At 38.6% G+C, this 12221-nt stretch overlaps 1 protein-coding gene across 1 annotated transcript in view; it reads left to right on the top strand.

The window, feature by feature from the left end:
* The window catches only part of PALMD (palmdelphin), a 46768-nt gene extending 38839 nt beyond the window's left edge, over positions 1–7929 (top strand). Inside the window, exons 5-9 of the mRNA XM_088524482.1 lie at positions 798–912; positions 1795–1828; positions 1917–2027; positions 2723–3823; positions 7818–7929. Coding sequence (XP_088380608.1) covers positions 798–912; positions 1795–1828; positions 1917–2027; positions 2723–3823; positions 7818–7861 — 1405 coding nt within the window. The 3' untranslated portion in view covers positions 7862–7929. The remainder of the gene's footprint in view (positions 1–797; positions 913–1794; positions 1829–1916; positions 2028–2722; positions 3824–7817) is intronic.
* Positions 7930–12221: the final 4292 nt, after the last annotated feature.

Here is a 12221-nt window from a genome sequence, read left to right as displayed (position 1 = left end):
AAAATAAATGTTATCTATTTTAGTTCTACAAAAAAATTCTGTGTGGTTTGCATCAAACGAGCCTGATGTATCATCACAATATTTCTTATTCCTTGGAAACTGCCATTTGTTTCTGTGAACAGAGAACAGCATTCTGTGCCTTCATCTCTTTTCTTCCTTATTGTGGAATTGCAGCCTCTCGTCATCCATGGAGCAGAACTTTCCTCCATGTATGATCCGCCTGAACTCAGTGGGGATACACACAGTGCAGTGCACGAGGTCATAGCCTCCGCCCTTTATGTATCAGCAGTTACAAGAACCTTCTTCTGATACTCTTATTTTCTTCTTACTACAGTAAAATAATGCACTACTTTAAATCTATAGTATAACTGAACATACAGACAAGTGAATAAAGTCATAGCCATGGTTTCTGACTAGATTACTTTTCTGTAATAATCATGTTTGGGGGATAATCATGTTTCCTGAGACAATGCATGAGGAAAAAAAAATCCATTTGAAGATGAGAAAATCCTGCAGGGACCAATGGTCCTTCTTCATTTCCTCTTGAAATGAAATTAATTTCAGTCTCTGTTTTCAAAGTAGTTTGAGAAGAACATGCACATCAGGTACATTTTATAAGACTGAGAATAATTCCAATTTCACAATTATTCTTGAGGTATCTGAAGCTATATACTAATTCCATATTAGAATTAAATTTATCAGAGTGAGTTAAATCATTCTTGCTAAAGGCTGTACTCAAAATGTATTGAATCTACAACACTGTTCATGGTATTTAATCAATGGAATTGTGTTTGCAGACTGGAAAAGGAAATTGAGGCTCTGGAAAAAGAGGAAATGAAAATTTCAGCTAATGAAGAAGCTATTTTAAAGAAACTTAAGTCAGTTGAGAAAACAACCGAAGACATCATAAAGGTTAGTGCCAAACCATTATAGAAATATGAATTTCTTATTCATATTCACAGTGATGTGAATACTTGCAATGTTCAGTAAAACACTGAACAGTAAAAGAGGAACTACCAGAATCCTGAGAGTGTTCAAGAGTTTTTATCTAATGATAGTAGTTAAATAAGATAATAAATAAGAAATTACACTGTTCAAGTACCCAAATGTCTCCATATTCTTGTTTGCAGGGGGGGAGGGTAGTTCATAGCACTACTCATCCATAGTACATCATGAAAAATAGCACTACTGTTGTCACCAATCAGCAACTTTGAATCTCAACATGAGACAGATACAAGTAGTAAGTACAGAGACTGACTGATTTGCAGTCCTTCAAATTAACAGTCCAGCTAAACTGCATTATGTCTTCTCCTGACTCATTGAGCACTTTTAGTCATTATACCCTTTGTCAAAATGTCATTTTGACATTTCAGAATCATCTTAAGCTCTCTTGAAAATATAATGAAGCAGCTTGGCTTCAGTTCTCCAGCTCTTCGTACATACACAAATATCCACTTTAAAAATAAAGAGGGATAAACAAAACTGGGGAGCCAAATTAGAGCTTTGAAAGTCTTTGAAATCAACCACCTTGGCCAAAAGTGTGAGTCTGTATCATTAACATCTTCTAATGACTCCAGATTACAAAGGGAAAGATGTGTTGCCAAAATAGAGGAAAAAAATTCACTTTCTCTCTTGCCATGTTCCAAATATTCCGAGAAGTCTCTGCTGTAGATATCCCTCTGTATAAAGTGTGGTCCACAAAAAGTTATCACTATCAGATAAAGCAAAACACTGTCTAGAAATTATCTTAAAACTGACTAACCATCTATATTATTATATGATTCTCTTTTCTAGTCTGTAAACGCAGAAAAAGCAGGAGTTGAAGAAGGTATGTTTGGTCGAAATCCTAATATGTTTTCTCTTTTGTACAAGTTAGTAAATGCATACTAAAGGTATTGTGAATCTTATTTATTCAGAGACAGCAGACTACATATATGCCAACATACCCGACCTTCCAAAGTATTTCAGACCCTCTGCACTAAAAAGAGCAGGACATGCTGCAACAGACGATGAAGAAAAGAGAAAAGGTATTGTTTGTTACCAACTCCAAAGGTATAACTGACAAAAGCTACTTAAGCACGGAAGCTAATATGCATTTAAGACAAAGGCTACTGATATGAGACAAAAGTTCTTCTCACTTAAGCTGTTTTTATCATTAATGTTGGCAAAATTGAAAGGTAGGGTATTGGTAAAAGCAACATATAATTGACATTGTTTTCAACATCAACACTTTCTTCCAGCACTTCATTCCTTTACCTCTAGCATTACTCAAAGAGGTCCTTCTCTTTTACCAGGTATCACACGTTTTTAATCAGTAATTATGCTTACAATATCTAGTCAGGTTATTTCCTGATTACTACCTCCTAAAGCCTCCTATGCCGAGCGCCCAAAACTCTAATCTTGCAGCACACGGAGCCCTTGCAACTGCTATTGCCCAGAATAGCTCCCGAAGTCAAGTTTAAACCTAGACGTCTCAAAATCACATAACGAAATCTGGCTCCTCAAGTGCTGATTTTCTTTCAGAAATAGATTCAACATAAAATATTTTTTTCACCCCCACTTCCTGAAATTTTGACAGTTTGGAGAGATGATTCAAAATGAAAATCCTATACAACATATCTGATAATTCATTTTAACATTCATTCTCCTCACTAGGACTCTTTCAGATTATTTTTTTTGTCTGCTGCACTACCAGTTTTTAAGTACCTGTTTCTTCCAACAGCACTCTTTGCCATGGAAATTAAAGTTGAAAAAGACATGAAGACAGGAGAAAACACAGTATTATCAACAATACCTCTTCCCTCCAATGAGTTTAAAGAGACAGGAATTAAAGTCTATGATGATGGCAGGAAGTCAGTCTATGCAGTGTCTTCCAATTGCAACCAAACACAAAATGGCATGGATGAACTTGCTCCTGTTGAGGTGGAGGACCTCCTAAGGCAGGCAACTGAAAAAAATTCCAAGTCTCCCACAGAGTACCATGAGCCTGTGTTTGCAAACAAGTTTTGCAGGCCAACGACTCCTCAGAAAGACAAATTAGTCTCTGGACCAAAACTGGAAGACCAACAAAAGAGAGATATGAATGGACTTAGCAAACATCAGACAGAGCTCTTCAGTAAGGCAGAGCCCTCTATGAAGCCACATAAAGAAAACGGTCTTGATCTCCCAAGGGTAACACAACCAAAGTCTCCCTCTCCAGTACTTCCCCAAGCAGAGAAAAGAATACACACTAACACCGAGAACACGATGGTATGTAACGAAAAAAGAAACACTGCACATGAGGAATTAAAACCTTACCACAATACAAGTGAAAAGCATCACGAGGCAAGAGCTTTAAACTCCTGTCATCTTAATGCAGTGTCCCCCACACCTCACGAAGATGAGGAGGACGTCCAGTACAGAATTGTCCAAGCTTTACCATGTTATGTGGATGACTCAGAACCCGTTACGATGATTTTCATGGGTTATCAGCGTGTCGATGAAGATGCAGAAGCAGACCAAAAGTTGTCAAGATACGATGGGGTTATCCGAGCAGAACTAGTTATGATTGATGATGATGAGGAAGATGACAGCAAATCTGAGAAGCCATCGTATCATCCCATAGGCCCCTACAGTCAGGTTTATCAGCCCCTAAACAGGCAGAAAAGCACTGAAGTACCACAGACGGCCCCTGCAAGCAGGCAAGGTGGGAACCTGAACACGGCACCTCACAAAAACTCCATCTCCCTACGAGAACAAGAGGAACGTTTAAGCTCACCAACACACCCAGCTCACCTTCACAGCCAGGGACCCGGAGATGGTACTGAAGATCCCTCATTAACAGGTAACAGAGAAGCAAAGTCATGTCGCTGCTGTTCACTCATGTAGCAAACTAACAGTACTCTATCTGCTAGCAACTGCTTCTCCTTGATTTTTGGATTATTTCAAACTAATATGCAATTACTATTTTTTTTTCTTATTTGTTAAAAAATGCCAATGACATTTAGCTACTGTTGAAGTATTTCATCTTTAGCAATGCACTAGTGTACCATACCAAAATTTTGAAACTATTTCAGAAAATCCATTCCAGTAATCTTCAAAGATTAAAAGAGTGGCTGTCTTTAAAATGGCAATTAAACGTTCCATTTATGCTACCTCATTGAGAAGGATAGTTTTAATTTACTACCAGGTAGCTAACAGCATTGCTTCTTAACACTGTCTCCTTATTAAATTTATTCGTGCCTATCCATATTCTAACTACTTTCTAGATAATCCAAATTGCGCCTTAAATCAGAAAAACTCTTTAATAACCAGCTTTACATTGCATTCTTCTGGAATCAGTGTCCACCTTGCCTTGATAACGTTAATGCAAATTTTACAAGTTTTGTTAACCGGGCATGGTGCTGAAGGGCTTACGGTTGGACTCAATGATCTTGAAGGTCTCTTCCAACCATAATGATTCTATGATTTAAACATGTTTTTATAATTTCTGAATGATGACAAAACAGCTTTCTTCCCTAGGTGCGGTTAGTCAATATATATTTTTTTTATTTCTTAGTATTTCCTTTTAGTCTTTTAGGATTAAAAATGTCTATTTCTTACCGCAAACTTTTATAACAAAAGGTTGGAAAAAACAATAGAGAGGTCTTACAGAAACACAAATCTCTTCATTATAGTTGTATTGCACTTCAATGCATGTAGTTAAAATGCATTTAAGCATATTTACAGAACAGCAGATTTTAGACAGGAGCCACTTTCCATTTTGCATTTGAAGTATAGCAGGATCAGGCATTCTGCGCCCATATCCTCTTCTTCCTCAACTCCCAGACTACATTCCCAGTAATTGTGAAAGTTTCGCAAGAAAAGTGCAAGTTTTGGCCCTGACTAAAGCTACATGGGCAATCTATCATTTATTTACAATACAAGTGTATCCAAAAGACAGTGGTCGTCGGATCCTATAAGGAATTTCAAGCATTTCTGCATCAGCATGCATTACTTGGGAAGAGCTGCTCAGTAAGCATTCTCCAACAATGCTCACCATTTGTCAGTACCTGCCACCTCATTCAGTCATGCACAGCACAGTCTGAAACACCGCAGCAGCGCAGCGCAGCCTTCCTGGCCAGTCAGGTCACTTAGCTTTTCTGTCACCCCTCAGGCCCTTTGCTTCCCTCAGGCTCCAGTGCCACCTTCTGTGCACCTTGCTGTGGTCTCCAGGACCAAGGCTACTGCCAGCAGCTCTGTGTCAGCAACAAGGGGCAGAGTGGGCAAACTGTGGGCAAAATAAATCATTCCAGCAGCTGCTCCAGCCCTTTGTTTTGGGGACACTCCCCCATTCTCCCATCACACATGTACATGCCTATGTGATGCATGCATACAAGAAGGACCCTCCCTGCAAAAGCTGGTTGCTACCAAAACAACTCATTCATCCTGCAGCCTGCCCTGCCCCTCCTTGCACAGCACTCAGGGAAGAAGCTTGCAAGGAGCGACTATGAGCCCACAGAACTGTTCTGGTGGCCACATGCAGACCATGAGATACTAGCTGAGCAAGTGCCAATTTGTGCTTACTGTTGACTTCTGAAAAAAAGCTTCTGAAAATTCTTCCTTCCCTCCAACTAACAGACAACCTCTGAGCAATGCTGGCTTTCATACGAGTAACTATAAATGTAGTAAAGGCATTTGAGAATATGTCCTATTAATTTGTATTTGCTCTTAACCTTTAATTACGCAGAACTCTACCAATGAGAAAATGGCCAACTAAGAAAAAAAATCTCAGACCCAATTAAATCAATAACAGTTTGGCAGTTATCTAAATGAAGCCAAAAATACAACCCGGGGCTCAGCACAGCCTCCAAGCGAACATCTTGAAGCGCCCAGCTGAACATGGAACTAAGCCACACTCCTCCCCACCCCACCCTATTACCAATCTTTGGGACATTTTAATCTGTGGAAAAAAAACAGGAAATGACTCAGTATCTCCCTACACTCTTGTAATCTCATAGGTACTTCTAAAAAGGAAACAAAATCAGGAAAGCCTCTTATCTAGAACAATGCATGACAAAAACCTATTTTTTAAGGAAAAAAATCTGCAGAGCAGGTTCACTCTATGCCAGGGAAAAGAGAAGAGTGAGATAACCATCTTTGGTACCTCATAATTCATTATTAAAATCAAAAAGCAATACAACAGAAATTCAGCAATACAATAGAAAAACAGTCCTTTTACAAATGGAGCTTTTGGAGGCAATTGCAGCATTTGAAATATGAAGAATAGGCACCAAGGGCTCTCTGAAAGAGAACGGGAAGCAAGAAAGCTCAGGACATTACCACGGAGGAGGTCCTTTTATGTAACCATCATGTTTTGGAAAAGCAGTGAACCTTCAGAACAAATTGCTGTAGAAGTTAATGAAGGTCAAGAACAAGTAAGAGGCAGAGAAAATGCTTCAAGTGCCAGTCTATATGCAGAAATCAACAGAATTGCACAAATTAAATATTTCAGTATAACAGTGATTTTCCCTTTCCTATGAGTTTTATGGGGGATCAAGACCTCAAGGTGTGTGTGTGCCTTCAGATACTACATACAGACAAGAACACAACAATGTTATAATTAGGGCACCAGTTCACACATTGTTAGTTTAATTTTTTTTAAGTTTCAGTCAAATGAATTAGTCTACAAGTGTTCTGAAGATTCCATACTTATCAGGGAAAAGTACTTAGGATGGAACAAAGGCTAGACATATTAGAGGGATCAATGAAAAAAAGGAAAACTGAAGCTGAATAGGCAGGAAAGTCTCCTGACAGCATTGAACAGTCTCTCTTGGGAAAACTGAAAGTCCAAGTCTCTTCTCAGGTTGCTAGTACAGATGAACTAATATTTTCCTTACCACTCGAAGCACTACAACCTTGGAAAACACAATAGCCTAAGCTCCATTTGTGCTGAAGAAAGTGATGTGCAGTAAAAGTCTTTCTAATAGAGAAAGCATACCGTGCCAGTTTCTGTAATATAGTGAGCAAGGCATAGCCAACAGTGCAGTGATGTGTTTTTAAACCAAATATCTGACAGATTTTCCTTTCAAACCCAAGGCAGGATCCTAATCCATCAAAATTCCTTGGTCTGCAAGGAGTACACAGAGTCTTTGTAGGAGTGATGGTTTACACCAGCAGTCCTATTATATAAGGTTACACTGAAAAGTTTCCATGATTTGCAACTTCATTTCAGCATTCAAAACATAAAACTTATATATTGAAAAATGGTGCTCCATTGCTGTTCTGGAAGTAACCTCAGTCTGTAATTATCTGCCAGCACCGTCATTTTCAAACTAACCTACTTAACATGACTGTGGTCTGTAACTGTGTAAATGTTTACACTTGCTAAGTTATTCCATCAAAGTCAAATCGGGAATACAACTAACTGCTCTAAGGGAAACATTTTCTGCAGATATTGGCACAAAAGAAAAAGGCTTCTAGCAGTCAGTTTTCCTTTAAGAACTTGGTTTAAAACTAAGTTTTCTTTACTTAATCCTTTTAATCTGTCAGCATCCAGTCCAGGACAGAACCATCTGTCTGTTATGCATTAGTGAAGGTAACGCAAAACCAAAAAAATGCAGAAAAAAAGCTGTACTAACTTTCTAATAGTGATAATGGAGTAAATTCTTAATATATTGCTGTATTGTAAAGTTACCAGAACTAATGCCTTCTACTGATTTCTTTCTGTAACACTAAATCAATGCTTATTCTGCTGGATTAACCACTGGAGGTATGTGTATTCTTCATTATTCTAAATAAGGAGATTTAGCATCAGAAAGTTAGTCATAAAACTCAGTGTCTTTGTTTTCTTTTTGCAGCTCTGAGGATAAGAATGGCAAAACTGGGGAAAAAGGTGATTTAACAGCTATAATGACATGGAAGTAAAGTTTATTACTCAAAGCAGAATAAAGCTAAGAAGAGTTTCTTCAAGTACTTTTTTGAACTCCAATGCTTTTTTAGCTCTTATTTTATGCATCTGCGTTATTTTACCTTTGCATAAACCAATGAACATTAACAGACCTTTAGATCTGACCAACGGCCACACATATGCAAATCAAATCCTGGATTTTGCTGAAGGTAATAGGAAGCCATCCAAGACTATAAATGCAGTATATGCAAATACGAACCTATGTGGATATCTTCACCCCCTAGTAAGGAATATGGTGTTACTGTACACACAAAGCAGATGAACACACACCTCCATGAAACCTGCCAGGACATTCTTTCATTTTCAAGCGTACCAATATAACTTTTAAACAAAAACGTCATCCCAACATTTTTTTCCATAGAAACATTAGTTAATGAGAAACTAGATATGTAAGATAGGAGCAAGGAGTATAACTACAAGAGACAGGTTTCCAAGCATATCACCTTGGCCAAAATTTAAAGCATTCCTTTTTAAGTAACAAACAAACCAAAAATTATGAAGTCTGTATTTAAGTATTTAGATGTTTCTGCAGTACCACAGTTCAGCCACCTTCCTGTTTTAGGCATGAAAATGCAGCCATTGTAAGATCTTTCTTCCTGCCCACATCAGGGCTCTGTCCCCCATCCAAAGCCTTACAGATGCTCCCAATCAGGGCTTCCCCTGCTTTCTCACTACTGAAGGTCCCATGGTTGCCAAGCAGGCATGCTCTTGCCCATCACTAGAAAATACTACTGAGCACATACATTTTGGTTGGCCAGAGGATCTAGAAGTGTAAGCCTCACAGCAGAGCTACCGAGCTGCCTACAGCCCACCCTGCATTGCAGAAGATCTGTCATCGGCTGCTACCACACAGCTCTCCAGCAGTCTCAAGGCTCCCACCAAGGAGGAGGCCAACCCATGACATGAGGGAGCAGCTGCGGCCCTTTGCACAGCCAGTTACAGCTGCACCTGAACACGCCACGTAATTCACCTTATCCCAGACTCTAGTTCTTGGGGGCAGTGGGAAATGCCTCACAGCACTGCATCCCTATGTTCAGGGTGCTAAAGACATTTTGCTAGATCCTTGGCTGTTGCGAATCATTAAACAGATATAGTTCGGCTCGCATAACTCACAAAGAAATGACTCTATACACTAGCAAAAACCAGCTGTAACTTAGTTTTTTTTTGCTGACCTTCTTCATTCCAAAGCAGGAATCTGAAGCTACTACCTCTCAGAGCTGTGATGGTAACAACCAGCTAAGTTGTAGCCTCTAAATAGCTGGTGGCTCCCATGCTGAAGTGAGACAGTGAATCAGGTAAAAAACTCAAAATTTAGAATTTCAGTTGGATGGTTGCCTGGAGAGTGGAAAAACAGATAAGAATAAATGCAACTATATTATACTTCCTCCATGTCTCTCCCCTGTTTCAGTTTCTTTTTTAAAAGTTTTTTTTTCTTTGGCTTTTGTCTTTTTTTGTTGTTGCTGTTTTTTTCTTCTGCTTTGTTTTTTGGGGGTTGGTCTTATCCTGTTATTAGATAGTTTGGAAAGCAGAAAATTACCTTCAACCCATATCCTTTTATTTTTCTCTTTGTCTGAATATTCTTCTCAACAAAGGCAGACCTATACCGTTAATCAACCTCACCATGATCTGGAAAAAAAAGGGGCAAACAGTAGTATTCAAAGCAGGTTAAAACAAAATGAACAGCCAAAAGAAAGAGTGACTATGCACTCAGTTGACAGGGGAAATTCACTACTGATACATGGAAAGTAACACAGCAAATCAGAGGGACTTGCATCCTTACAGCACATAGAACATACATAGCAGAAGGAGCACAGTTAAGTAGATATTACCAACCTCTTGGTGGGAAGAAGGGAGGGATGGAAGGGCTCTATTTTAGGAAATCTTCTGAAAATGTCAATGGAAAATTATGAGCCACAAAAGCAAAGAGAATTTGGGGAAACGCTTGGAAAGGAAGGAAAATACAAACCCAAACATGACTATGGCGTGGCACTGTGTATTTACATCCTGAATAATTAGGTCACCCCATCTCTAAAGAGAGAAATAGAGAAGGCAGTTGAAGGTTATCAGAAGAACAAAATGGCTAAATCAGTAAAGTTGCATGGAAGGGAATGTACATTGTGTAGAGCTCAGTTCACATAAATGGCAAAAGAAAACAAGCCATAATTATTCAAACAAAAGTTAAATATAGACTTCAAGTAAGTACCCATTTCTTTATGTCTCTTTAAATGACCTGTCTTGAATTTAAAGATCCAGTATTTAATAAAGCTTGAGATTATTTATCATTAATTTACAAACACTTCTTCCTCTTCTGGACATCCTTTACACATCTCAATCTCACACTGAAAAATTAAAGACAAAAAAAAAACCCTGCTATTTGAACAAGAGCGCCACACAGCGTTGTAATATATAATAGAAAACAAAAGGTAAGTAGTCCATCTCTAGCCTTTGAACCTGGAAAAAGGAAATACAGTGGCACTATCACACTGAATACAAAGAAGTCTCTCCGTTTTTCTTTCTCTTCTTTTCTTTTTTGTTTGTGACAAGCAACAGAGGAAGTTTTAATTGTCCAATGTGTGAAGAGATAAAAGGTCCACTTTTTTTTTTAGTTTATTATACAGTCCTTATGTCCACTACCAAAAAAGTTGTCATTGATTAAAGCAAAGTAAAAGTCAATTAAATTGCACTCAAGTTATTTGCATCACTTTCATCTGAAGCACATGCCAAAAAATAGGATTTCTGCATAAGACAAAGGCAGATAAGCAGCATATTGAGGCTGCATATAACAACTCAAAATATAATTTGTTTGTAAACTTCTTGTGGTGACGCTAATCCTGAACAAATTTCTGCTTTACTGAAAGGATTCTTCTGTCTAGAAGAACACAGGAAGAGATAGGTTAACGTTGATTCATCATCACAAGGTTACCACAACAGCAGAACAACACCAAAACCTTTCTTCTCCCCCAGAGAAGTCCTATCAACTTCAGCAGGATTCTTTCTATGCAGCAAACACTTATTTTCTCCTGAATAGTATTTTAAGTTACCAGTCAGTGAAGTAGGGGGGAAAGGATATAGCAGCTACCAGGGGCTCCAGAACCAAACTGCCTGTCATCCTTTTTCCTGCTGATATCAAACCCTTCCACAGGTGTTTTTCATTTAGCTTGTTTTTGAGAAGAAACAAGGAATTTGGGGAGCATCCCTAGAAGATTGCTCTCTCTTACTCATCACGCATGCGGAGAAAAACCTCCATGCATACATCATAGTTCACAAAGCTTCTAATCAGATATGGCAGAATACTGCATAAGACTTCACAACCTAGTACTAGGAAAGAAAAACAAAAAAGAGAGCAACTAACAGCTTTTCATCTTTATAGCTGGGATTAAATTTGAAACAAGAATCTTTCCCTCTTGACAAAAAGCAACTGCACAAGAGAGTGTAACTACTTTAACATTCATTTGCAATAACAGTTTCTGCAGGGTACATCTAGATAGCTTTAATTTAGAAAATAAGCATTTACAAAGCAAATGGACAATCCCTGTTTGCTGCTATGCAAAGCTATTCCTTCCAGTTTTTACATGACAGTTTTCGTCCAAGTAAGAGCCAAAATAGCTTCAATTCAGGTATTTTCATTCATGTTTTAAAACTTCTGTATTTATTGTCACAGAAGAACAATACAGCACAACACAATCAAATTACAGAAAGAATTTGGCATTGACTTTAATATAAAAAGCCACCAATCGTGTCCAGGATTCAAAGATTCTCTTCTATAAACTTTCATACAAAACCTTGCTTAAAAAAAAAAAAAAAAAAACACCACATGAGAAAAAATGCATCCACCAACGAAACTCCACATGATTAACCATGTAGTTCTCGCCTTTCAGCCTAGGTCTTGACATAGCTCTTCATAGTATCACCTTCTCTATCTACAAATGATTTTTCCAGCTGAGAGGAAAGAGGACAACTTAACTTATACCCACTCATGGCCTATAGCTGCCGCTTACAACAGGATTAATCACAGCTCTGGACATGCTCTCATACCTACCCTGGTTCCTGGAGCAGCCAAGATAAGAGGACATGGCCTTGGAGCTTGCTGTAGAACTGCTTCTGCAGCTAGCTGCACTGTGGATTTGGGGCAGTGGAGAAAGGTGCAGAAGACAGCGTAATTAAACAGAGAACCACTACCTGACCCGCATGTATCAGTATTTTAGACCAGCTCAACAGGAAGCAGAAGGATGTTGCTGAAAAGGCCCATGCCAAGCCAGGCTCCATCTCCACTATCCTATTCAGCTCCCCCAGC

Source organism: Tinamus guttatus, unplaced genomic scaffold (genome assembly GCF_059628265.1).
Source record: "Tinamus guttatus ecotype Peru unplaced genomic scaffold, ASM5962826v1 Tinamus_guttatus_pri_ptg000211l, whole genome shotgun sequence".
NCBI classification, from domain to species: domain Eukaryota; kingdom Metazoa; phylum Chordata; class Aves; order Tinamiformes; family Tinamidae; genus Tinamus; species Tinamus guttatus.
The sequence above is the reverse complement of the archived record's forward strand: the minus strand, read 5'-3'. Positions and strand labels throughout refer to the sequence as shown.